Source organism: Dama dama, chromosome 7, assembly GCF_033118175.1.
Source record: "Dama dama isolate Ldn47 chromosome 7, ASM3311817v1, whole genome shotgun sequence".
Lineage (NCBI taxonomy): Eukaryota > Metazoa > Chordata > Mammalia > Artiodactyla > Cervidae > Dama > Dama dama.
Genome location: NC_083687.1, coordinates 15993577 through 16020384, shown reverse-complemented (window position 1 = coordinate 16020384; position 26808 = coordinate 15993577). Strand labels below are relative to the sequence as shown.

The 26808-nt window shown below is 40.4% G+C and overlaps 1 protein-coding gene across 1 annotated transcript in view; it reads left to right on the top strand.

The window, feature by feature from the left end:
- The first annotated feature begins 3494 nt into the window (after nt 1-3494).
- The window catches only part of KIF6 (kinesin family member 6), a 392667-nt gene continuing 369353 nt past the window's right edge, over nt 3495-26808 (top strand). The window contains exons 1-3 of the mRNA XM_061146073.1: nt 3495-3560; nt 7750-7859; nt 15666-15740. Coding sequence (XP_061002056.1) covers nt 3495-3560; nt 7750-7859; nt 15666-15740 — 251 coding nt within the window. The remainder of the gene's footprint in view (nt 3561-7749; nt 7860-15665; nt 15741-26808) is intronic.

The following is a 26808-nucleotide window of genomic DNA, read 5'->3' as shown; positions in this document are numbered from 1 at the left end:
ACCACTAATTTGGTCAGTGATTCTATCCCTATAGTCTTGCTTTTTCCAGAGTGTCATAAAAATGGAATTTTAAAGTGTGTAACTTTGAGTCTGGCATCTTTCACTCAGCATTATAAATTTGAGGTTCAAATATGTTGTTACAGTCATCAGCAGTCCATTCCTTTTTATTGTGTGGACGTACCAGTTTGTTTACCCATTCAGCAGCTGAAGAACATTTGCTTTGTTTCCACCTTTTGGCAATTGTGAATAAAACCATGATAATCATTCCTGTTTACCTTTCTGTGTGAACATCAGTTTTCAATTCACTTAGGTAAATGCTGAGTTGTAGGATTGCTGGGTTACATGGTAAGTATATATACAATGTTATATTTAAGAAACTCAAAAGCTGTTTTGCAAAGTGGCTGGTCCATCTTGCATCCTCTCCTGCTATGTTTGAAAGTTCCAACTGCTCTGCATCCATGCCAGTTTTTGTTAGTGCCAACTTATTTTCTTTTTAGTCATTCTAAAAGGTTGTGTAATGGTGTGTAATGATTGTGTTTCTAATTTTTATTTCATTATAATTATGTTGAACATCTTTTCATGTATCTGCCACCCTTATAGTGGAAAGTGTCTGTTTAAATCTTTGACACCCTTCTTTATAAAAATAAATGGGGTAGTTTGTTTTCCTATTTATTATTAGGTTTGAAGAGTTTCAAAGTATTCTGGATGCAAGGCCTTTATCAGGTATGTGTTTTGCAAGACTGTTCTCCCAGTTTGTGGTTTGCCTTTTCATTCTCTAAGAGTTTCTTTCTAAACATTTTATTTTGAGATAATTGTAGATTCACATGCAATTGTAAGAAATAATGCAGAAAGATCTGGCATCCTCTTCCCCCAGTTTCTCCCACGGGCAACACCTTGCGTAACTATAGTACAATATTATAACTGAGGAATGAACGTTGATACAATCCCTCCATCTCATCCAATGTTACTAAACTTCCAGCTGTTTATATGTAGCATGTGTGTGTGTGTGTCTCCTCCTGTGTGGTGCTATCACATATGTAGATTTCTGTGACCACCACAGTCAGGATAAAGAATAATCCATCACAAAGATCCTTTTATAGCCACAGCCACCTCCCCCTACTCTGCCTCTCTGACCCCTGGCAACCACTAATCTGCTCTCCATCTCTATAATTTTGTCATTTCAAGAATGTTATATAAATGGAATCATACAGTATTTGACTTTTGAGTCTGATTCCTTTCCCTCAGCATAATTCCCTGGAAATTCATCCAAGTAGTTATATGTGTCAGTAATTTCTTCATTTTAATTGCTGAATAGTATTCCACAGTTTGGCCATTCAGTGGTTGAAGGACATATGGGTTCTGTCCAACTTGGAGCTACTATGAATGAAGCTGCTATGAACACTTTTTTTTTTTTTTTTTTTAATGAAAGAAAGTGAAAGTGTCAGTCATTCATTCCTGTCTGACTGAGATCGCATGGGCTGTAGCCTGCCAGGCTCCTCTATCCATGGGATTCTCCAGGCAAGAATACTGGAGTGGACTGCATTCCCTTCTCCAGGGGATCTTCCCCACCCAAGAATCGAACCTGGGTCTCCTGCATTTTTTAAACATTTAATTTTATATTGGAGTATAGCCAATTAACAATACTGTAATAGTTTCATTTGGACAGCAAAGGGACTTAGCCATACATATGCTCATGTATAGATTTTTGTGTGAACATGTGTTCATTTCTCTGGGATTAATACTGAATTTTATAATAGCTGCATCTTTAGTTTTGTACGAAACTACTCAATGGTTTTCTAGAGTGGTTGTACAATTATCCACAATATGTTTTACACTTTACATTCCTTCTAGTAATACACAAGTGATTCAGTTTCTCTATGTCTTTGTCAGCATCTTGTTTTGTGGCTATTTTTAATTTTAGCCATTCTGATAACCATGTAGCAATATCTCATTGTGGTTTTTTAACATGTATCACCTTGGTGGATACATGTGGAACAACTTTTCATGGGTTAACAGTGTCTTTTGAAGACTCCATCTTTTCTTTTTATTATTTTCTTATTTACTTCTTTTCCAGATTTACTGAGATACAATTGACATATAAGCTTAAAGTATATGATGTGATAAATTAATCATGCATATATTGTGAAATGATTATCACAATAAACCCACTCAGCAACTCTATCACCTCACATAATTCCTTTTTTTCCTGGAAAGAACATTTAAGATTTACTCTCTTAGCAACTATATAACCAAAGTTTTCATGCTGTACACTAAGTCCCCAGAACTTATAACTGGAGCTTTTTACCCTTTGGCCAGTATTTCCCTATTTCCCCCACTTCCTGGCCTCTGGAAACCACCATTCTACTCTCCGTTTCTATGAGTTCAACTTTTCTAGATTCCACATGTAAGTTAGACCATGCAGTATTTGTCTTTTCCAACATATTTCACCAAGCATAATACCCTCCAGTTCCATCCATGTTGTTAAAATGGCAGGATGTCCTTATATTTTTGGCAGAATAATATTCATATATACATATACACCCCCATTATAGATATAAAACATAATATATAAAATAATATTCATATATATATATCACATTTTCTTTTTCCACTCATCCATTAGTGGGCATTTAGGTTGGTTCCATATCTTGGTTAATATTTCTGGTGCATTTGGGAGTGCAACTATCTCTCTGATTTCAATTCTTTTGTATATATATACCCAGGAGTGGAACTGCTGAATCACATGGCAGTTCTATTTTTAATTTTTTAAGGCCCATGTACACTGTTTTCCATAGTGACTGTACCAACTCACATTCCCACCAACAGTGCACACCAGAGCCCATCCTTTCATGACAGGACTATTGCGTGGGAAATAGTTCCCCTTCCTCCAGTTTTGGCCTCTTCCAAAATAGAACTAGATAAGGTGCCCTTCCACAGGACTCGGCTTTACCCCGTCTTAACTTGTGATTTCCCATTAAAATTCTGTCTCCATCATCAGACTCTAATCTCCAAGTGGACACAGGAAGTTTTTGCTTAGCTCAGAATCCCCAGGCAGTACATTGCTGTCACAAATCAAGTGCCATCTTTTCAATGAATGAATAATAAAAAACAGAACTTCAGTGCTAAAAAGAGGTGTTGGCAGAGAGAAAGCATGGATTAGAGAACGGGCAAGGCATAACGGTTGTCACCCCATTAACCACTCTCCAGTTTAGCTTTGGCTCTAAGCCAGGTGCCAGACGTGACCACGCGCACGCGCAGCTCTCTCCGCGTGGCCCCGCCCCTGGCCCCGCCCCCGTCCTAATCCTTCCCTCCGGGCCTTCCCCGTCAGCAACCAATTGGGGAGAGGAGGCGGTCCTGGTTGGCGCGGTGCTCCATGGGTAGTGTCCCTAGTTACTGTTGCCAAGGCTACGGCTTGCCTGAGGCAGCGGGAGTCAGAAGTTTCGGGAGCCAGTGCCTGAGAGAGGTCAAGGGTCAGTGCAAGAGCCGGGAAGGAGATGGTGAAGCAGACGATCCAAATTTTCGCCAGGGTGAAGCCCACTGTCCGGAAGCAGCAGCAAGGGGTACGGGTCGGAGCAGCACGGGCGCCGGCGCGGCGGGGCCTCTCAGGCCGGGGGAGGGGCGGCACGCGAGGGTCCCCGGCGGCCAGGCGTCCAGCACACTCGGTTCTAGCAGTGGAGCAGCCCACAGACGCCAACACTTTGCTGTCAGGGGGCGCGGACAGACAGGCACTCAGCCCGTTTCCATCCGACACAGACCTGCGGGCCCCGATTAACCTGCACGGAACCACCTGTGTACTCCGGGAACACGTGTTCACGCAGCTGCAGACCCGTGCACGCACATGTACCTCTGTGTGTATGCGTGATCATAGGCTAGCCTCAGCTGTGCGCCGTTATTGCACTTTTCTCGAAAACAGTCACGCAGCTCTGCCCACCCAGGTGCTTTCAAACTTCTGTTTCACCCTCGGGCAAAACGTGCAAGCCAGAGATAGCGTCTACACACGTCTAGGATGTTACGGATGATAGATACAGATAGAGACACACAAAGCCTACACGGTGGTTCTCACGCAGTGGGCCCTTAGGGTTTTTTGACTATATTGTCATTCTGAACATAAACGTTGACATACACTCGTTGCATATGTAAACAGGTATGTGTGCAACTTACACAAAGAATGTACATACCTTTTATTCTAAAAACATTAACTGAGCATTTACTTGGCGTTTCCTCAAGGATGCTAAGCTCAAAAGTGTACATAGGAGGCTAAGGCATGATCCTACTCTGAGCAGAAATACTTTGAATGCTCCTCAGATGTTTCAAAACATTGTTTTCTTTCCTTGGGAAGGAGCGCATTCATTCTTACCACTTAGATCCTTCGTCTGCATTATCCCCGAGTCTCATGAAAACCCTGCAAGGCTGATGTTTTCCTCATTTTATAGATGAGGAAGCTGAGTCTCAGGTTAAATAATTTGGCTCAGCCCGCCACCTGGTGAGTGGCAGAACCCTGATTTTAATTAAGGATTTTTTTATTCCAAAGCTTTTGGGACAAAACCTTTCTGCCTCAGAAAATAAGGATATAGGCAACGGCCATCTGAGTCATATTCATGAGTCTCTGGAATGGGTATATTTTTAATAATATTTTATCTCTACTTCATTATCTACAAAGAGTGTATGTATATATGTAACAATATTTGCTGTTGTCTAGTCATTAAGTCGTGTCTGACTCTTTTGCAACCCCATGGACTGTAGCCCACCAGGCTCTTCTCTCCGTGGCATTGCCTAGACACAAATACTGGAGTGTGTTGCTATTTCCTTCTCCGGGGGATCTTCCTGACCCAGGGATCAAACCAGTATCTCTGTCTCCTGCATTGGCAGGTGGATTCTTTACTACTGAGCCACCTGGGAAGCCCATGTAACATCATTTGAAGTGAAAGTCGCTCAGTCGTGTCTGACTCTTTGCGACCCCATGGACTCTAGTCCATGGAATTCTCCAGGAAAGAATACTGGAATGGGTGGCTTTTCCCTTCTCCAGGGGATCGTCCCAACCCAGGGATCGAACTCAGGTCTCCCTCCTTGCAGGCGGATTCTTTACTAGCTGAGCCACAAGGGAAGTCCATGTAACATCATAGCAGCTCATAATTTAAGATTTGCCTCATGTAAATTTATATATTTAAAACAAGGAGGATATAGTGTCTTGTCATTGTTTTCATCTTCAGTCTTTTCATTCATGGAATACGGTTAGGAAAAGATGCATGAAAACACTCTAAGTGTGGCATTTAAAAAATTTAAGGAATATAGAGTATGGAAAGCAACCATTGAGTATCTTCCCATTTTTTCTCCTCTTACATTCTCTTACAAGGTTTTTTTTTTTTTAAAGTACATCACATATAAAAATTACCCCCACACCCACATTTTCCCCCATACCCACCCCCAGATTCTTAGCTAAAAATACTGAACCTGTCTATATTGACTCAGCAGTCAGAAACAGGTGCTTGGATGTGATCATGTGACAGGATGGATAGAGGTGGGACTGAGGGGGGAGTTGATAGAGAATGTTGGATTTCACTTGAACTTCTTTCCTTAAAGTGCAATCTTTGTAGTTTTTAAATGTGCCTTCTTTTGCATTTCTTCCATGAGATTCTGTGGAGTGTCTTGTTTGCTACTCCATGAGATATTTTTAGGTATCATATTGTACTTTAATAATGCCAGATTCTTACTGAGTTGCGACATTATGCCATGTACAGAAAAATCACAGAACACAGATGAACGAGTTTTGAATTAGTGTATCCCTACCCTTCCTTAGAAATCCCACTGTTAGCACCCTGTACTTTTGCTCCCAAAGATTGTGTGGTTGTTTCTCTGATTAGATATACCCCTTGTAGCATTAAACTAAGAGTGAATCAAAGGTATTTTTTTTCTTCATTTTGTGGCTCTGTTACTTCATTAATCATACTCCCTGAGACCCTATAAATTAAATGATGATAATTTATAGATTAATATATTAAAAGATACATAAGATGACCCTCTGTGATAATTTTAACAGTAGCAGTGCTTTTCATTTGCATAGTGCTTTGTATATTTTGAAATATCTTCATATTCATTCTTGCATTTGGTTTAATTGTCTCCTATTAAAGAACAGCTCCATCTCAAGTATTTTTATGACTAACAGTAGAAAGCCAGTCTATTAGACTAAACAAGTTTTCTTGTTGTGGACTTTTCTTAATGCCTCAAAGAATGGCTTAATGAGAGGAGTGGAAAGTCACTGTTCTACTCTGTTAATAGTTATTGGCCCTTTTTGTCTTCTGAGTACTGTTACAGGTTTTTAAAAAAATGTATGGCATCCCTCACTCCTGTACGCTTTTTTGTCTTACTCACCCTTTCATTCACCTGTCTAACCGTTAACCTTTTTAAGAAAACAATATAGTGCCCTATAGAATATAATTTTCAAATGTCTCTTGAGAAAATCTAACCAGAAAGCCTTGGACCTGATGCCATAACTTTCTATGAATAATTTTATTTTACAGCATGACTTTTCTTACATGAATTCCTCACATTTTAAATGAGAGAGCTCAATAAAAATCTGCTTAGGAAAATTATTCAGACTTTCTGGAGATTTAGGTAGGCTTTTTACTTATTTCAGAATATGACTTTCCCCCCATAATCAAGCATCTAAATGGGTCTTAAACAGGAAGTATTGCTTGTTAGAAAGAACTTTATTTCTTGGTGAAAGACAAGAAGGCTTTTTTAAAAACCTCTAAACCTAATGACTAACATTTTTTATGGTGCATTACAAAATGCTTCCATTTCCATGACATCATTTGATCCCCACAGCAATCTTGTAATGGAGGCGATTCTGTTTTCTTCATCTTATGTATGTACTGAGATGCTAAAAGTGGTGACTGGTCACACAGCTGGTAAATTGAGATCAGTGTTAGACCCAGGTCTTTGGACATCAAATTGTAGACTTCTGTTTATTCCCTATGATCTGTTTATAGGCTGGACTCTTGCTTTTCCTGGACAATAAGTAAAGGGGTAGATAACCAAGAAGAGAATCAGAATATTACAGTTGTAAAGGGGGTTGGTTAAGACCCTTCATTTCCCTATCTGCTTAAAGAGGTTAAGTGATTTCTCTCAGGTCATTTTCTAATTAGTGGCTGAACTGGGAGGAGAACCTAGAAAATGACATCAAAGACGTGAATTACATGTGTCTTTTGAAACCACATGTCTTTTATCAAATGCTTAAATATGTCTCATGGAAACTCGGACTTCTTTGAACATAACTTGAATTAGGGCATTCTTGTGAGCTCTCTGAGAAGGCTCAGACCCAGGCCTTTCATCTCTGTGTCTAGCATTTTGTAAATGCTGAGAAATGCTTATTGGTTGTAGTAAAATGTTAATTTCTGGCACATAATTCCAAAGCAATACTTAGAGAATATGTTGTTGTCAGGGCTATTACTTTCTCAACAATGGAGACAGACACTCAAAGACTCAAATTTGAGTATTAGATCATTCAAAGAGGATCTGAGCTTTGATCAGGCATTGATTTAGGTTTTATTTTTTGTTCAGTTCCATATATTTGTTTGAGTGTGCTCAGAGTTTAAACAGGAAAATTATCCAAGTTGTGTTATGTTATGACTTTTTATCTGAAAAGTACAGTTGTTAAAATACTTTTACAAAACATGACATAATAACATGGTTATTGTTCAAGTTGTAATTTTATCATTTTATATTCATGTATTGTCTTCATATTTGCAGATTTATTCCATAGATGAAGATGAAAAATTAACACCTAGCTTGGAAATCATATTACCTCGTGATTTGGCAGATGGATTTGTGAATAATAAGCGAGAAAGCTACAGATTTAAGTAAGCTTTCCTTTTTTCATCTTCAGTTCTGTTTTACTATTGAAGTGACTCTTGTACTGCTTTAATATCCACTGTGAAATCATTGGTATCATTTCTTGGGGAGAATGTAGTACAGTTCTTTATCTTATCTAGTAAATAGAATTCAAGTTGTCTTTTCACTACTGTGCCAAGCATTATAAAGGGGGTATATTTCTGTATCCAACAGGCTATCCTAAGATCCTACCCTTTTTTTAAATAAAAATTACATCTGTTTATCAAGTGTTATCTTTTCCTTTTTGGCCCACTTTTAGGACATTTAATGCATGACTAAAATTTATTAAAGATGACAACTTAAGGAACAATCTGTATGCTGAATAGGTGAGCTTTCTTAATAACATAAAAGGTATAGTGACCTCACATGTGCGTATGTACACTCTGTGCCTGTACTGTCTATGGTACCAGCCACTAGCCACATGTAGCTCCTGAGCACTTGAAATGGAGCTAGTCTGAATTGAGATGTGCTGTGAGTATGAGATATATCAAGGGTTTTTGAAAGAGTACTCTGAAAAAAGAATATAAAATAGCTCAATAATTCTTTTCATATTAATTACACAGTAAAGTGATAAAATGTTGAATATATTGTGCTAAAATATATTATTAAATTTAATTTCCCCTGTTTCATTTCAGTTAAAAAAATGTGGCTAGTAAAAATTTTAAATTACGTATATACTCATACTTATGGGTTGCATTTTATTCTCTGGCACAGTGTTGAACTGCAAGATTCAGGGGAAAAGCAACATTCAGCCACTCCCGGATTTTCATCAGTGCCTTTGGTCCAAATAACTCTCCTGGTAGGCAGGCCTTAAATTTGGAGATTACAGCCATTCCATACTGTCTTTATTCTCCAGTTTCAGATGGCATAATTTCTTTTAATATCCCCACTTTTAATTTCTGGAGAAGTTTGAGCCCAAGTTAAACCCATATTTAATCTCTGGGCCAAATGAGAAGGGAATAGCTACCCACTCCAGTATTCTTGCCTGGAAAATTCCTTGGACAGAGGAGCCTGGCAGGCTACAATCCATAGCATCACAAACAGTTGGACATGACTGAGCGACTATGTATGGTCCTGCTGAAGGCGTCCTAATTGCCCTCTTGTGTTCCTCTCTAGGCTGTTCTGCATGGGCCTTAATTTGAGATCATTCCTGCCCTTGCCCATGGATAGAACCACCTCAGATACTTTTTTGTGTTTCTCTCTCTCTACTTCTTATTTCTCCTCCCTCCTCATGATGGTGATGATGATGATGATGACTTTGTCTGATAAAGATTCTCTTTGGTCTTTACAACTCCCCGCCTTATGTCTATCATGGTTATCTCTCCCGCCACCTCCACCCCATCTGTGTCTTGTGTCGCCTTTTACAGTAAGGACAGCAGAACTACTAGCGCATGGTTGCATGGTGAGGTGGGTCTAACCTTGTCTTTGTGGCTCCTCATTGCCTTATATTCTGTCCTTTAAGGAGTAGCCTTATAATACACGACTTATTTTTCTGAAGGGGGCATTCTGCCTTTGGTATAAGCATGCAACATACCTTACTAGCTATGACTTAATGACAGCTGGGCTAGGCCTGTCTCCACAAAGCCACAATTTCCTAAAACATTGTATTCAGCTTGATTCTGTTTGATTGCTAAGAAACAATTGGCCATGTCCCTATCTTTTGGCCATTTCCAAAGTATTCTGTATGTTATGCAGATATAAACAGTGTATTTTCACATATGCTTATTGAAAAAGTGCTGTTTGCTTATTTTGAAATCTCTTGATCATTCTTTCTAAACATCTGAATTAAAAATCTTTATTTTATTCGATGTAATAAAGTAAGATTTATTTTCATAGGAAGATATCTGATTACATTGCTGAATGAATTAAATTCAGTTACAAATAGAGAGTGTATAGTATGATCCATATACATGAAATTAAGATTAAATTTGGAAAAGTAAAATTAAGGGATTTTTTTTTTTCTTCATGAGCTTCCCAACATCCATTGAGCTTTCCAATTTCCATTATGTTATCCCCACAAGTCAGAGAATAGGGAATAGCTTTCAATTTGTGTCACCTATAGGATGATAGAAACAAAAAAATATTGGCTTTAGTATTTTAAATAAAGAAATTAGGAAATCATGTATGTTCAGAGATAAAATATTTAAGCATTTTAAAGCCTGTTTTCACCCAAGAAAATTCGTGCAGTCAGTGAATCTGTATTACCCATCCACTGCGTGCTGCTTTCGTGGTGGGAATACAGCAAGGATGCACCAAATTTCTGCTCTTGGGTGCTTGCATTTTAGTGGGAGAAGATAAATGGGCAGTGTGTGTGTGTCAGAAAGCTTGAGTACCATGGAGGAAAATATGTTAAGGGAAGCGGAATAAGGATTGCTGGGATGAGGGGCAGCAAACTGGAGGCATGGCTGCAGTTTTTCACAGGGGCTTCAGGGAAGGTGAACATTTTAACAGAAACTTGAAGGAGGTAAGGAAACCAGACACTCTGCTGTGTGAGGAATGGGAATTCCAATATCAGGATAGAGCAAAAATGAAGTTCCTGGGATGAGAGAGTGCCTGGCTTGCTTGAAGAAGCACAAGGAATGTGTGTGGCTAGAGGAGAGTGAGCAAGAGGGCTGGAGGGAGACTAAGGCTAAGGGGCAGCAGAGTGGCCAGGTACTTTGGAGCTTTTCCCGAGGTGCTCAGGGAAGGTAATGGAGGGTTGTGAACAGAAGACTGGACTAATTTCACTTATGTTTTAGCAGGATCATTCTTGCCAACGTGTAGATAATGGACTAAAAGGGGGCCAAGGGACACCAGGCAAGAAATTATGGTTGCTTGGGCCAGAGTAGTAGTGAGTGGAAATGTTGAGAAGTAATTGGGTTCTGCTGCGTGTATTTTGAAGGTCAGGCGAGCAGAGTTTGCTGATGGGTTGGATAGAGTATAATGGAAAGAGAGGAGTCAAGCATATATTCTAAGATTTTGGACTGAACTTTGCAAAAGATAGAGTTGGCACTTACCAGGATGGAGAAGACCAGAAGAAGCCGGTTTGGCATGAGAAGTAATCAGCATGTACCACATTTGAAATGGAGTGTAGGAAAAACCTACACAATCTTCCAATCTCAAAGAAGGGCAATGCCAAAGAATCTTCAAACTACCACGCAATTGCACTCATTTCACATGCTAGCAAAGTAATGCTCAAAATCCTTCAAGCCAGTCTTCAACAGTATGTGAACCAAGAACTTCCAGATGTACAAGCTGGATTTAGAAAAGGCAGAGGAACCAGAGATCAAACTGCCAATGTCTGTTGGACCATAGAAAAAGCTAGAGAATTCCAGAAAAACATCTACTTCTGCTTCATTGACTATGCTAAAGCCTTTGACTGTGTAGATCACAGCAAACTGGAAAATTCTTAAAGAGAAAGGAATACCAGACCACCTTACCTGCCTCCTGAGAAACCTGTATGTAGGTCAAGAAGCAACAGTTAGAACCGGACATGGACAATGGACTGGTTCAAAGTTGGGAAAGGAGTATGTCAAGGCTATTTGTCATCCTGCTTATTTACCTTATATGCAGAGTTCAGTTCAGTCGCTCAGTCGTGTCCAACTCTTTGCGACCCCATGAATCGCAGCACGCCAGGCCTCCCTGTCCATCACCAACTCCCGGAGTTTACTCAAACTCGTGTCCATTGAGTCGGTGATGCCATCCAGCCATCTCATCCTCTGTCGTCCCCTTCTCCTCCTTCCCCCAGTCCCTCCCAGCATCAGGGTCTTTTCCAATGAGTCAACTCTTCGCATGAAGTGGCCAAAGTACTGGAGTTTCAGCTTCAGCATCAGTCCTTCCAGTGAACACCCAGGACTGATCTGCTTTAGGATGGACTGGTTGGATCTCCTTGCAGTCCAAATGACTCTCAAGAGTCTTCTCCGACACCACAGTTCAAGAGCATCAATTTTTCGGTGCTCAGCTTTCTTCACAGTCCAACTCTCACATCCATACATGACCACTGGAAAAACCATAGCCTTGACCAGATGGACCTTTGTTGGCAAAGTAATGTCTCTGCTTTTTAATATGCTATCTAGGTTGGTCATAACTTTCCTTACAAGGAGTAAGTGTCTTTTAATTTCATGGCTGCAGTCACCATCTGCAGTGATTTTGGAGCCCCCCAAAATAAAGTCTGACATTGTTTCCACTGTCTCCCCATCTATTTCCCATGAAGTGATGGAACCAGATGCCATCATCTTGGTTTTCCGAATGTTGAGCTTTAAGCCAACTTTTTCACTCTTCTCTTTCACTTCCATCAAGAGGCTTTTTAGTTCCTCTTCACTTTCTGCCATAAGGGTGGTGTCATCTGCATATCTGAGGTTATTGATATTTCTCCCAGCAATCTTGATTCCAGCTTGTGCTTCTTCCAGCCCAGCGTTTCTCATGATGTACTCTGCATATAAGTTAAATAAACAGGGTGACAACATACAGCCTTTACGTACTCCTTTTCCTATTTGGAACCAGTCTGTTGTTCCATGTCCAGTTCTAACTGTTGCTACCTGCAGAGTACATCATGTAAAATTCTGGGCTGGATGAAGCATAAGCTGGAATCAAGATTGTGGGGAGAAATATCAATAACCTCAGATATGCACATGACACCACTCTTATGGCAGAAAGTGAAGAGGAACTAAAGAGCCTCTTGATGAAGGAAGGTGAAAGAGGAGAGTGAAAAAGCTGGCTTAAAACTCAACATTCAAAAAACAAAGATCATGGCATCAGGTCCTATCACTTCATGGCAAAGAGATGGGTAAACAGTGGAAACAGTGACAGGCTTTGTTTTCTTGTGCTCCAAAATCACTGCAGATGGTGACTGCAGCCATGAAATCAAAAGACACTTACTCCTTGGAAGAAAAGCTATGACAAACACAGACAGTGTATTAAAAAACAGAGACATTACTTTGCCTACAAAGGTCCATATAGTCAAAGCTATGGTTTTTCCAGTAGTCATGTATGAATGTGAGAGCTGGGCAATAAAAAAGGCTGAGCACTGAAGAATCGATGCTTTCAAACTGTGGTGTTGGAGAAAACTCTTGAGAGTCCCTTGGACAGCAAGGAGATCAAACCAGTTACTCCTAAGGGAAATCAACCCTGAATATTCATTGGAAGGACTGATGCTGAAGCTGAAGCTCCAAAACTTTGGCCACCTGTTACAAAGAGCAGGCTCAGTGGAAAAGACCCTGATGTTAGGAAAGATTGAAGGCTGGAAAAGGGGACAACAGAGGATGAAATGGTGAATGGCATCACCTACTCAAAGGACACTAGTTTGAGCAAGCTCTGGGAGATAGTGAAGGATAGGGAAGCCTGGCATGCTGCAGTCTATAGGGTCGCAAAGAGTCGAACATGACTGAATGACTGAACAACAGCAATAACGTGACCTCCTAATAAATGAAAGGACCTGCTTGGAATCAGGAAACTTAAGTTATGTCTCAAGGCACACTGTAGATTAGCTCCAGGACCAAGAGTAAATTGCTTTATCTCTCCAGGCCTCCGTTTCTTCCTCTGGAAAGGATTAGATTAAACCTCTTAAACTCTATGATTTTATTTTGCTTTTTAGTGGCTTTCAGAAGACAGCTGATCATAATGAATTTCCAGATTATTGTATAGCTCTGTTATATAAAATAAGGTGTTTGAGAGTGATGATATTTGATGTTTAATGCACAATGTGTGCTTTATTGAACCTCCTCCCATCTCTTTGGTTTACACGGTGGGAGATGTCATTCCCCTTAAGGAAGTGGGGTTGTGTATGTATGTTAGTCCCTCGGTCGTGTCTGACTCTTTGTGACTCCATGGACTGTAGCCCACCAGGCTCCTCTGTCCATGGGATTCTCCAGGCAAGAATACTGGAGTGGGTAGCCATTCCCTTCTCTAGGGGGATCTTCCCAACCCAGGGATCAAGCCCAGGTCCCCTGCATTGCAGGTAGATTGCTTACCATCTGAGCCACCAGGGAAGTGTAAGGAAGTGGGGTTGGGAATGACTAATTCATTTACTCAGTCATCACCAACTTGGTAAAAGAATCAAAACAACCTCAGAAGCATCGTCATCACCGAAAAGCACCACTGGGTCCCTGTTTAGACATCACAGTGGGCAGTCCTCCAAAGAGCAGTTGAGCAGCCGCGTTATCTCAATATTCATATCTGAAGCCCTCAAACACCTTTGGGGTTTTGAGGAGTGTTCTGGGCACACTCAGTAAATATTGCTAAATTATAATCCTGTCTGCTAAATGAGTACCCAGAGTGCCTTACAATCTCTCTTTATATACAGTTTCATTATTTGCTTCTTCAAGAGGGTGGTTGTTATGCTATAGGAATCTTTTGAAATGAATGTTGTTGAAAGACAGTGAAATTCATTCCATTTTATATTTCCAATCCAGCTCCAGACATCCTTCTGAACTCCTTAGTAGTGAAAACAAACCTACATTTCATGTCATCTCTACTTTAATTGAACTCGTGCCCAATTCACTTGTGTGGGCAGACACACACACCACTTTGAAAGCTGCTTTGGACATGTATGTTTCAAAGGCTTTGCTCTAAAATCCTCCCCCTCTCAATTTTTATTTCGAAAACTTTTAAATATGCAGAAGAAATGGAGGAATAATGCAAGCAAATCTCCTCTACCCTTTGTGGGAGAGTCACCAATTATTAACGTTTTTGTCCTGTACACTTATATTTTCTCTCTCTGTCTGTCCGCCTTCTCCTTGTCTTTTCCCCGCTTCTCACCTTTCCTTCCCCCATTTGTCTTGCTGCCTCTCTCTTCATGATGTTTGAAATGGGGGCCATACTTCCTGGTAGTGAGTAAACAGACTGTATGAGGGTGGGTTGTGCATCTTCTCGGGGCTTCCCTAGTGGCTCAGACGGTAAAGAATCCACCTGCCATGCGGGAGACCTGGGTTCAGTCCCTGGGCTGGGAAGATCCCCTGGAAGAAGGCATGGCAACTCACTCCAATATTCTTGCCTGGAGAATCCCCATGGACAGAAGAGCCTGGCACAGTCCATGGGGTCACAAAGAGTCAGACACGACCGAGCGACTAAGCATAGCACAGTGCATCTCCTCAGGTGTCTGGCAGTGCTTGTGATCCTGTCCTGAGCTAAGTCAGATGCCACTGCAATAAGGGTGCTGTGGCCACCATCCTGTCTCCCCAGTCCCCTCGCTATGCCAGTCAGATCAAGATTTCCTTTACAATACAGCTCTATTTTAATGTACTGTTTGACTTTTGACTTTGAGCAACAAACTGAAACAAACATCCTGAGAATTAAGTAGCTGATCCTAGGATGCAGTAATTAATGGAAGATAAACTTCAATTCAAACATTAAAACTGAGTTCAATAATCATGCATTTCACAGCTGCATCTTTTTCTTACACATCAGACATCAGAAGTTCTTTGGCTGTTTACGTCCTGTTGTTGGGTTTTCATTTCATGCACTTAATCTCGATCTGAATTTGATGCCAATTGCAGACACTGTCCCTCTTGAGAGCTAAAAAACACACAGTTTATTATTTGGTTCAAAGCTGCTGCAGTTTTTCAGAGGGATTTATTGTACAGATCTTGTCAAAGCAATACTGTTTACCCACCATTTGTATACAGGGGTACAAGAGCTCAGTGTATTTGGGGCTACAGGGCAAACATTGTATTAGGTTAGGTAAGCCTAATGATGTAAATATGGGGTAATTTACAGAGCTTTTAGGAGGAAAAAAATGGATTAATCCAATAGTGTTTGAAGGCTCAGCTTTTAAATAATTACTGTTTTCACATTTGCAGATTTCAAAGGATTTTTGATCAGGATGCAAAGCAAGAGACCATTTTTGAAAACATTGCCAAACCAGTTGCTGAGAGGTAGGATTTCCTATATTTTGTTCAGTGGGTTAGTGGTTTTTCATCTTGCCTTCAATTCTCAGATAATTGTGGTAATGCGCTCCAGTCTATCAATTATATACTCAGGCTGCAGGGCATGTGATGATGGTAGCACTAATACTTTCTCTTCTTACAGCTTGTTTGTTTTAGATTTAGATACTCAAAATTTAGAGCCTCAAAACAAACCGGTGAGACAGATAGAATACATATTACTACTCCCATTTTGAAAGATATGTAAATCTCTGAGGATTGAAGAGACCAAGTAGCACTGCTCAGGGTTGGTAGCTAGTGGTGGCAGAGTCCCAGATGGTTGTCTAACTGTGAAGTCCAGTGCTGTTTGCTCAGTACAGTATTTCACGCCTGTGGTTAGACGGGTGAAGGACTGTGACACCCGGGAGGCCTAAGTCTGATTGACCCAACTCTTCCCTCAGGGTAATAACTCTATTTCAAAACTTGGCTCTTCACTTAGGTCCCTTTTGTTTCTGCATATCCAGGTAGTTCTGGGCTGCTGACTACTAAAACCAAACTCACCTGAGAATAAATAATTGTGAATAAATCCGAGTGCCATTTTATTAATATATGTTGGTGAAGTCTCCTTGGTACTAGGTGCTCAAGTCCTTAGATGAGCACCCTCTCCTATAGGGAGTCTATATGGGAAACTACTACTAATAAGGTGGCTTTCTGCCCCTGAAATCATTGGGTGATTTTAGTGATCTAAGTATCCCCAGGTACTTCTATCTTTATGACTAGAATGAAAAATACATCTGCTGAACAAACTCATTTTTCAAGTCTACTGATCAGTGCCTTCTCAACCACAACCTTGCCTGAAATATATCAACACATATTGTCTCCTAAGTGCCTGTTTCATGAATACTACTCAAACGATGCCCTTCTCTCTCTCTCTCTCTCTTTTTTTTTTCCAGCTTTATCGAGATATAATTGACATATGACATTGTGTAAGTTTAAGGTATATGTGTTGCTTTGACACATTTATAAATGATGTCACCAAAATGATTATCACCATAGTACCAGCTGCCACGTCCATCTCATCACATAGTTCCCATTTCTTTTTTGTGCTAAGAACATTTCAGATTTGCTCTCTTAGCAACATTTAAGTATTTGGTACATATAAAAGTATTATTAGCTACAATCACCATGCCACCCATTAGATCCCTGAACTTAAGCCCTTCTCTTTTCTTTTTATACTGTCTTCCATCACAGTTGGTAAGATATAATTGAATAGGTCTAAGCTATTTTAGTTGTAGTCACAATCTAGTAGCATCTCTCTAGACTAAATTCAGGTCTCCTTGACTGGGTGTCACACATTTCTAAAATTCTGTTCTTTTTAGTAATGTTTCAGGTTGTATCATTTTTCAGGTAGCTCATCTCGTGTGTTTTATTTTGTGATGTCCTAAAGTCACGTGGGGAGGGGACATCAGTTTGTGCTCCATGGATGTCTATTTGTTCCCCCCGTTACTGACTACCTCTCCCATCTCGAGCCCACTTCCCACTCCGGCTCCTGCTGTGCCCTCTGCCTGGAATTCTCTTTCTTCAGAAATCTGCCTGCTTGCTTTCTGAGCTCTTTTAAGGCCTTTGCTCACGTATCCCCTTCTCAGTCAGGCCATCTGTTCTTAGTGCCCGACTTGAAACTGTGTTCCCTGACACCCTTCCCTATATATTTGTTTTAGCATCTGACACCCTATATAGTTTCCTTACGAGGTTTTTTTGTTTTTTTGTTTGTTTTTTTGCTTGTCAGCCTTCTACCAGAACAAAAGCTCCATGAAGGCTGGGGATTTATTTGTTTTGTTCACTGACCTGACAGAGATACCCGACTTGATGATGACAAGATCTCAAAAATAACAGGCAAGAGCTTTGTTATCCAGGATGCTCAAGTCGTTATCAAGGTTGCTCAAGTGAATTATGTCATTTATCAATAGGAAACATTCCTCATTGTCCTTTTTAATACTTTTCTTCTTGCATCCCAACTTTCCTGAAACTGTTTTTGCTGTTTGTTGCCCACCCCCACCCCGTTGGCCTTTATCTAGTTTCTCTTTCTCAGTCTCTTCATTCAGCTGCCCCGTGTCATTTTGTTTTTAAATATAGGTCTGGTGAATAAAATATAGCTGGCTTTTGCCTTTGTAGCCAAACTCAGAGTCCCTCATATTTAATTAATTACTTTAACCTATTTATATTTATTATAGTTACTGTAATAGTGTTTGGAGCAATTGTTCTTCTCTATTTATTTTTTTTTTCCATTTATCATACTTTCTATTTTTTTTTTTCTTTCTTGCTGTTTGTTTGTTTGTCTTCTTCGTTGTTATTTTTGCTGCTTTATTTTCTCTCTCAAGGTGTAAACACTTCTCTGTGATTTAATTCAGATATTTAAGCTCATCTGTGCTTTTTTCTCAACATCTAATATTCTTCCCTCTTGCTTGTCTGGGCCTCTTCTGCTCAGGCAGGGCCCTTAGCACACTTTTACTTTGCCTTTCCTACTTTCCTAGCACTTAAATTGTTGAGATCTACCCATAATTCCATTCTGGGTTGTTAATTATTTTCATGATCAGCATTTACTTAAGCTTATCTATAAGTTGTATTTGTTTCTTGGCTCATCACTGTTTCTTATACTTATGTCTGTTTCTTGGGTTCTCTTTTAGTTTTGCTGGTAACCATCATTAATAATTTTTTAGAGAGAGCTCAAGACTGAGGAGCTTTCTGAAGCTTTCATTCTCCTTCACAGTTAAATGACCATTTGGCCAGGTATAGAATTCTAGGTTAAAAAATCATTTCTCTCATCACTGTGAAGACACTGCTTCATTGTCTCCTTGTATGCAGTGTTGCTGAAGAGACACCAGGGTCTATCTGGACCTTATTTCTTCTTAGGAATTACACTTTTGTCCTAGATGTTTTTGGATTTTTTTTTCTTTTTTGTATTCTCTATCACCTCACTTTTAAATTCTTAACTTTTACAACTTAATTTTTCATTTGTAGGAAATGGGAAAAAAATGTGTATTCTTGTTTATCGGTGTGATATCCTTCTTTCTCCTTCCGAAGAAGATTAGCATCTAGTTTTGGAAACACTGGCTTTTCTTTCTATATGTGGTTTCTCTATGTGAATGTTCTTCTGATGTAGAGTTGGTGCCTTGCTTTTCCGCTACAGAATTTTCCCAGACGTTTGGTGACTCTCAGCAGTGGGCTCACCTCTGTCAGTTGCCAGGGCCGTCGTCTGTTTGGGAACGCGGTTTCTGTTCACCGTGGCTCCCCTCACATCTATGGTGAAGGAGTGGTGTGTGGGCTGTGGGCAGGGTGTCCCTGAGCTGGTCTGCTGGCTGTGAGAACGCTCTTTTCTCCTGGTTGTTGCTTACCGCCAGGGACTCTGGGCACTGTCAGTAATCCAGGCTCTTCCTCTGCTGGGAAGTGTTCTTCAACGTTGGATGGACAGATGGAGGCAAACTCACACCTCTCTCTGATTCATCTGCAGAGGAGGGGGTCGTTAAGCAAATTAACACTGGACTAAGAACCTAGGAGAATCACTACTTTCATTGCCTTTAAATATGTCATATGCAGTATGTTCACACTTTATGAAAACTTGAATTGTGTGACTCTGAAATGGTAAAATACAAGGTAACAATAAAATCTCATTTATACACAATATTTGAGATAATAATTACCCCCATAAATTGAAAAAAAATTTAAAGAATTGTTTAACTTGGCAGTCCTGGTGAATGGAATCTGTGCCACTTTAGATGTTAAATGGAAATGCCTGCTCCTGGTGAAGATTAGTCTCCAGGAACAAATTCCTAGCATAAATCCAATTCATCTCCACCATCGCTTTAAAGCTGCTCTATTGCGCTAACCCACTGTAGCTTAATTCTGGTTACTGTGTGCAATTGGAGCTAAATAAAATTAATCACATTTCTTTCCAAAATTCTGTAATTCAAGAATCTTACTATTTTTATACATGCCTTTTCCTACTTAATTCAAATCAGTAATATGACTCATGACTACAGAATTGCGGGACCGGTGGTGAGAATTCATAAAGCCTTAAACTTGTATCTTTGTGGTTATTTGCTGCTCAGCCGTCTCCACTAGGAAGCAGATTCCGCCTCTTCTAAACTTTGATTTTTCTGAAATATATCCTCTGTTGTTTCAGTCAGTTCAGTTCAGTCGCTCAGTCGTGTCCGACTCTTTGGGACCCCCATGAATTGCAGCACACCAGGCCTCCCTGTCCATCACCAACTCCCGGAGTTGACTCAAACTCATGCCCATCGAGTGGGTGATGCCATCCAGCCATCTCATCCTCTGTCGTCCCGTTCTCCTCCTGCCCCGAATCCCTCCCAGCATCAGGGTCTTTTCCAATGAGTCAACTCTTCACATGAGGTGGCCAAAGTACTGGAGTTTCAGCTTCAGCATCAGTCCTTCCAATGAACACCCAGGACTGATCTCCTTCAGGAGGGACTGGTTGGATCTCCTTGCACTCCAAGGGACTCTCAAGAGTCTTCTCCAACACCACAGTTCAAAAGCATCAATTTTTCGGTGCTCAGCTTTCTTCACAGTCCAATTCTCACACTTTGTTGTTTCATAACAGATAAAAACTACCTTCTGTCATATTAATTTTTCTCACAGGTTTTGGAATAACTTTTTGAAAAGATAAAATTTAGCAAGTCCACAAATGTGTTTAGTGTGTGCTATTGAACCATAGAAAAGAGTTTGTAGCTTTATTTGATAAGTTACCTGGGGTTATGCTTCTTAGACTGGAGTGTGTAGGTCTTGGGAGTATGTGGTGCTCTACGAGGGATTACTTGAAGCCACAGACTGAACACGGCACATCATTGTGGAGTGTGAGTTTTACTTAAAGATTGACTCAGAAAACTTTGAAGTCCAGACTTTTTGGAGGTTTTATCACATGCACTCGTAAATCTGCAGAATCTCAGTGTTCCAGCCAATCTTATGTTATACTTAAAAGCTTCAGATGTAGGAAATTTGTTTTAGGTACAGTGAGTGCTTTAGGAAAAATTTGGAGATTTAGTGTTAGAGAAGAAATGGTTGGACTAAAATGAATAGGGTGCACATTGCCAGGAGGACAGGTTGTGGCAAAGTTGTAGGTCCCCACAGTGGGCCCCACAGGATGGGTAAAGCTTCTGCATTGCAACAAGGCAGCCAGGCTGGTTTTGAAAATCTACTGTGAACCACTGCTTTTTAACCTTTGACTTCACGAATGGTGAACAATATCAAGGGCAGCCTGTCAATTTATGAGAAGAAGAGCATGAGGGGAAAAGAAAGCTCCCAGGGCCATGACCTCAGGGAGAATGTCTGTCCACCTGCACTCTGACTGTGTGGGAGGCCAGGGCTTGGGAGAGGGCTTTCCTCCCAGAGCAGGTAGTCCCACCGGCCCGTGGGGCCAGGGCCAAGCCCATCAGGGCTCACACCTGTGCCCCAGGACACAGGCCTGGCTGGTGACGCTGTGGGTCACATCACTTGCCCAGTCCTGCAGCACAAGCAGTGAATATAGATCATGCATCTTCAAGACAGGAGAACCAGAGCAGGAGACAAGGAGGGCCTCAGAAGTGTGTTTAAAATAAATGTCATTGGCCAGCTATTCACCTCCATGCTTCTACTTCGTCTGGCTCAAAAAAATTTTGCAACAAGTAGAATAATCGCGTTCTGGCCTCAGCCCTGTGATAACTCACTGTGTGAGTCTGGGTCAGGCCTGTCCCTTCTGAACAGATTCTCCCATATGAAAAAGGCTGATGCTAAGAATACCAAGTTTACTAGGATGCAAGGAAGCAATGCCTGTGAATGGACTTTGTGAACATCAATGCCCTGTTCAGTCTAAGGGTTGAAAAGTTAGACATTTTATTATTTTTGGCACTTTAAAACTCTGCCCACTCACTTCTGTCTCCAGACGAAGGTGAAGTCAATGTGCCTCTCTATATGCCTCTTCGTTGCTGTTTTTGTTGCTAAGTTGTGTCTGACTCTTTTGAGACCCCATGGACTGTAGCCCGCCAGGCTCCTCTGTCCCTGGGATCCCCCAGGTAAGAATACTGCAGTGAGTTGCCATTTCCTTCTCCAGGGGAGCTTCCTAACCCAGGGATCAAACCTGCATCTCCTGCAATCCTCTTACTAAGTACTGCTAAAAACTCTGGGCGTTGTATTTAAAAGAACATAAAAGGTAGAGATAGAAGGGTAGACTGGTCAGAGGACCTCAAGACCTAAAGGAATGACCAAGCAATGAGTTTCCAGTGTGCTTTTTTCTGTTGTTGTTGCCTTGTGTATTCCAGACTGGATGCTAGAAAAACTGACAACCAAGAAACAGCAGTAGACTTAGACAAAAGTGCCCCCCCAAATTCTGCTCTCTATAACCAAGGCACCAGGCCAGGGGGCAACCCAGTGAGACAGAAACTTTTAGATACTGGTTGCCTTACTCCATCCAGATACCATGGAAAAACCCATGGCCCCCACCCTCACCCAGACAGCAAAGCCTGGCTATAACAAGGCACCCCATTCTGCTGCTGCCAGGGTGGTATCTGAGAAGGAGTGGAAGGACTTTCCTCCCCTCTCGGAGGCAACAGCTTCCCCTTTCCCCTCAGCCAAGTTGTCAGTGGAAGTCTTAGGGGGATCCTGGCATTCGCCACCATCAGCAGTAACACGGCCTCCCCACCCTACTGTGGAGTCGCAAGGGGCTCCGCCCTCTCCTCTCCAGGGAGGTGTCAGTTGAGGCCACGAAGGGAGCCTGAAGTCTCACCTCTGCCCATAGGGATGAGGTCCGCCCCACAACAGGTGTCAGAGGTGGAGTGGGGAACCAGGCCCCTTTCCCTCCCTGGCGACAGTGAGGTGACACCAGTAGCATGGTGTCAGGAGAGACCTGCCAAAACAGAAGTTTTAAGTATGATCTAGAATCTATAACTCATGCCTAAACTGTCCAGGATACAATGAAAAGTATGCTTTAAATGAGAAATATCAAGAACTAGGAAGTCACCCACTTCCATAAGGAGAAACTATTAACAGATGCTAAAACATAGATAACACAGATCTTAGAATGATCTGACAAGTATATTATTATTTTTTTTTCATTTATTTTTATTAGTTGGAGGCTAATTACTTTACAATATTATAGTGGTTTTTGTCATACATTGACATGAATTAGCCATGGATTTACATGTATTCCCCATCCTGATCCCCCCTCCCACCTCCCTCTCTACCCAGTCCCTCTGGGTCTTCCCAGTGCACCAGGTCCGAGCACTTGTCTCATGCATCCCACCTGGGCTGGTGATCTGTTTCACCCTAGATAATATACATGTTTCGATGCTGTTCTCTTGAAACATCCCACCCTTGCCTTCTCCCACAGAGTCCAAAAGTCTGTTCTGTACATCTGTGTCTCTTTTTCTGTTTTGCATATAGGGTTATCATTACCATCTTTCTAAATTCCATATATATGTGTTAGTATACTGTAATGGTCTTTATCTTTCTGGCTTACTTCACTCTGTATAATGGGCTCCAGTTTCATCCATCTCATTAGAACTGATTCAAATGAATTCTTTTTAATGGCTGAGTAATATTCCATGGTGTATATGTACCACAGCTTCCTTATCCATTCGTCTGCTGATGGGCATCTAGGTTGCTTCCATGTCCTGGCTATTATAAACAGTGCTGCGATGAACATTGGGGTGCACGTGTCTCTTTCAGATCTGGTTTCCTCGGTGTGTATGCCCAGAAGTTGGATTGCTGGGTCATATGGCAGTTCTATTTCCAGTTTTTTAGGAAATCTCCACACTGTTTTCCATAGCGGCTGTACTAGTTTGCATTCCCACTAACAGTGTAAGAGGGTTCCCTTTTATCCACACCCTCTCCAGCATTTATTGCTTGTAGACTTTTGGATAGCAGCCATCCTGACTGGCGTGTAGTGGTACCTCATTGTGGTTTTGATTTGCATTTCTCTGATAATGAGTGATGTTGAGCATCTTTTCATGTGTTTGTTAGCCATCTGTATGTCTTCTTTGGAGAAATGTCTGTTTAGTTCTTTGGCCCATTTTTTAATTGGGTCATTTATTTTTCTGGAGTTGAGCTTCAGGAGTTGCTTGTATATTTTTGAGATTAATCCTTTGTCTGTTTCTTCATTTGCTATTATTTTCTCCCAATCTGAGGGCTGTCTTTTCACCTTGCTTATAGTTTCCTTTGTTGTGCAAAAGCTTTTAAGTTTCCTTAGATCCCATTTGTTTATTTTTGCTTTTGTTTCTAATATTCTGGGATGTGGGTCATAGAGGATCCTTGCTGTGATTTATGTCGGAGAGTGTTTTGCCTATGTTCTCTTCTAGGAGTTTTATAGTTTCTGTTCTTACATTTAGATCTTTAATCCATTTTGAGTTTATTTTTGTGTATGGTGTTAGAAAGTGTTCTAGTTTCATTCTTTTACAAGTGGTTGACCAGTTTTCCCAGCACCACTTGTTAAAGAGGTTTTCTTTTTTCCATTGTATATCCTTGCCTCCTTTGTCGAAGATAAGATGTCCATAGGTTTGTGGATTTATCTCTGGGCTTTCTATTCTGTTCCATTGATCTATATTTCTGTCTTTGTGCCAGTACCATACTGTCTTGATGACTGTGGCTTTGTAGTATAGTCTGAAGTCAGGCAGGTTGAATCCTCCAGTTCCATTCTTCTTTCTCAAGATTACTTTGGCTATTCGAGGTTTTTTGTATTTCCATACAAATTGTGAAATTATTTGTTCTAGTTCTGTGAAAAATACCGTTGGTAGCTTGATAGGGATTGCATTGAATCTACAGATTGCTTTGGGTAGTATATCCATTTTGACAATATTGATTCTTCCAATCCATGAACATGGTATATTTCTCCATCTGTTTGTGTCCTCTTTGATTTCTTTCATCAGTGTTTTATAGTTTTCTATGTATAGGTCTTTTGTTTCTTTAGGTAGATATACTCCTAAGTATTTTATTCTTTTTGTTGCAATGGTGAATGGTATTGTTTCCTTAATTTCTCTTTCTGTTTTCTCATTGTTAGTGTATAGGAATGCAAGGGATTTCTGTGTGTTAATTTTATACCCTGCAACATTACTATATTTGTTGATTAGCTCTAGTAATTTTCTGGTAGAGTCTTTAGGGTTTTCTATGTAGAGGATAATGTCATCTGCAAACAGAGAGAGTTTCACTTCTTCTTTTCCTATCTGGATTCCTTTTACTTCTTTTTCTGCTCTGATTGCTGTGGCCAACACTTCCAAAACTATGTTGAATAGTAGTGGTCTGACAAGTATTTTAAAGCAACCATAATAAAAATGTTTCAGTGAGCAATTGTGAAAGTGTTTGAAAGAAATGAAAAAATATAGTCTTGGCGAAAAAAAAAAAAAAAAGATACAAAGAAGAACCAAATGGGAATTTTAGACTTAAATATAATAACTGAAATTAAAAATATAGTGGATGGATTCAATAACAGGATGGAGAGGTCAGATGAAAGAATCAATACATTTTAATATGTAACAATAGAAATTACTCAATATGGGAAATAGAAAATAGACTGGGACAAAAAAAAAAAGATGCCCAGGGACCTGTGAGAACTGCAGCAAAAGATCCACCATTCATGTTATCAGAATCCTGAAGGACAGGACAAAGAATATAGTTGAAAAGCATTCAAGGAAATAATGACTGAGGATTCCCCAAATTTGGCAAAAGGCACAAACCTAGAACTTTATGAAGCTGAGGAAGTTCCAAACAGGATAAACTCAAAGAAATCTACTTGAAGACAAACATTAAACTTCAGAAAACTAAAGACAAAGCTAAAGATCTGAAAACAATGAGGAAGAAATGATATCGTACCTACAGGGAAAAAATAATTGAATTATAGTGTTTTTCATACTCCACTCCAGAAAGCATGAAGTCTAGAAGGAAGTAGCAGAATATTCTCAAGTGCTGAAGGAAAAGAACTATCAGCCCAGAACCCTATTCCCAGTGTAATTAATGATCCTTCAGGAATAAAGAGGAAATAAAGACATTTTCAGACAAAGGAAGACTGAGAATTAGTTGCCAGCATATCTACCCTAAAACAAGGGAGAAAGGAAGTTCTTAAAAAGAAGGAAAATGAAAAAAGAATGAATCTTGGAACATCAGAACAAGTGAAAGAACAGAAATATACACTAACAAATTTTTCTTCTCTTGAGCTTCAAAAATTGTTTAATGAAGCACAAAGCATTACCTGATGAATTAAAAACAGGGAAGGGTAAAGGAATTTAAAGAGAAGTAAGGCTTCCCAAGTGGCACGGTGGTAAAGAATGTGCCTGCCAATGCAGGAGCCAAAGCAGATGCGGGTTCGATCCCTGGGTTGGGAAGATTCCCTGGAGAAGGAAATAGCAACCCACTCCAGTATTCTTGCCTGAAAAATCCCATGGACTGTGTGGTAGGTACAGTCCTTGGGGTCACAAAGAGTGACTGAGCACGCATGCAAGGTTTCTATACTTCATTCAAATTGGTAAAGTGTCGACACATCAGTAGATCTCTGGTAGTGGAATGGTTCTGTATCTTGATCACATTGATGGCTACTTGAATCTACATGAGATAAAATGGCATAGAACTCTACACATGTATTGTACCAATGTTAATTTCCTGGTCTTGATAATATACTCTAGTTATGCGAGATTTAACCATTGAATTCAAGTTTGAGTTTCCCCAAACTTGGTGAAGGTACACAGAACCACTCTGTACTCTTTTTGTAACTTCCTATAAATTTATAATTATTTCAAAAGAAAACACTAATATTTCCAGATATTAATATTTTAGTGTCAGTTGTTTTATTATGTTCTTCTATTCAGCAAATTCAGTAATCCGAATGATTAGATTTGAACTTCTCCCTCTTGGGTCTCAATTCAATAAAACTAATTTCATTAGACATTCACCCAGACATGCCTGCCAGTAAATGTTTTATTTTTCTCAGAGTTGGCTTTCAAACAGAACACACTGGTCAACCACCAAATTGTACAAAAACCCCTTGGCTCCCACAGATCTGTTCAACTTCAGGCCGCAACTTCACTTAACAGATGCATTGTTTATAAAC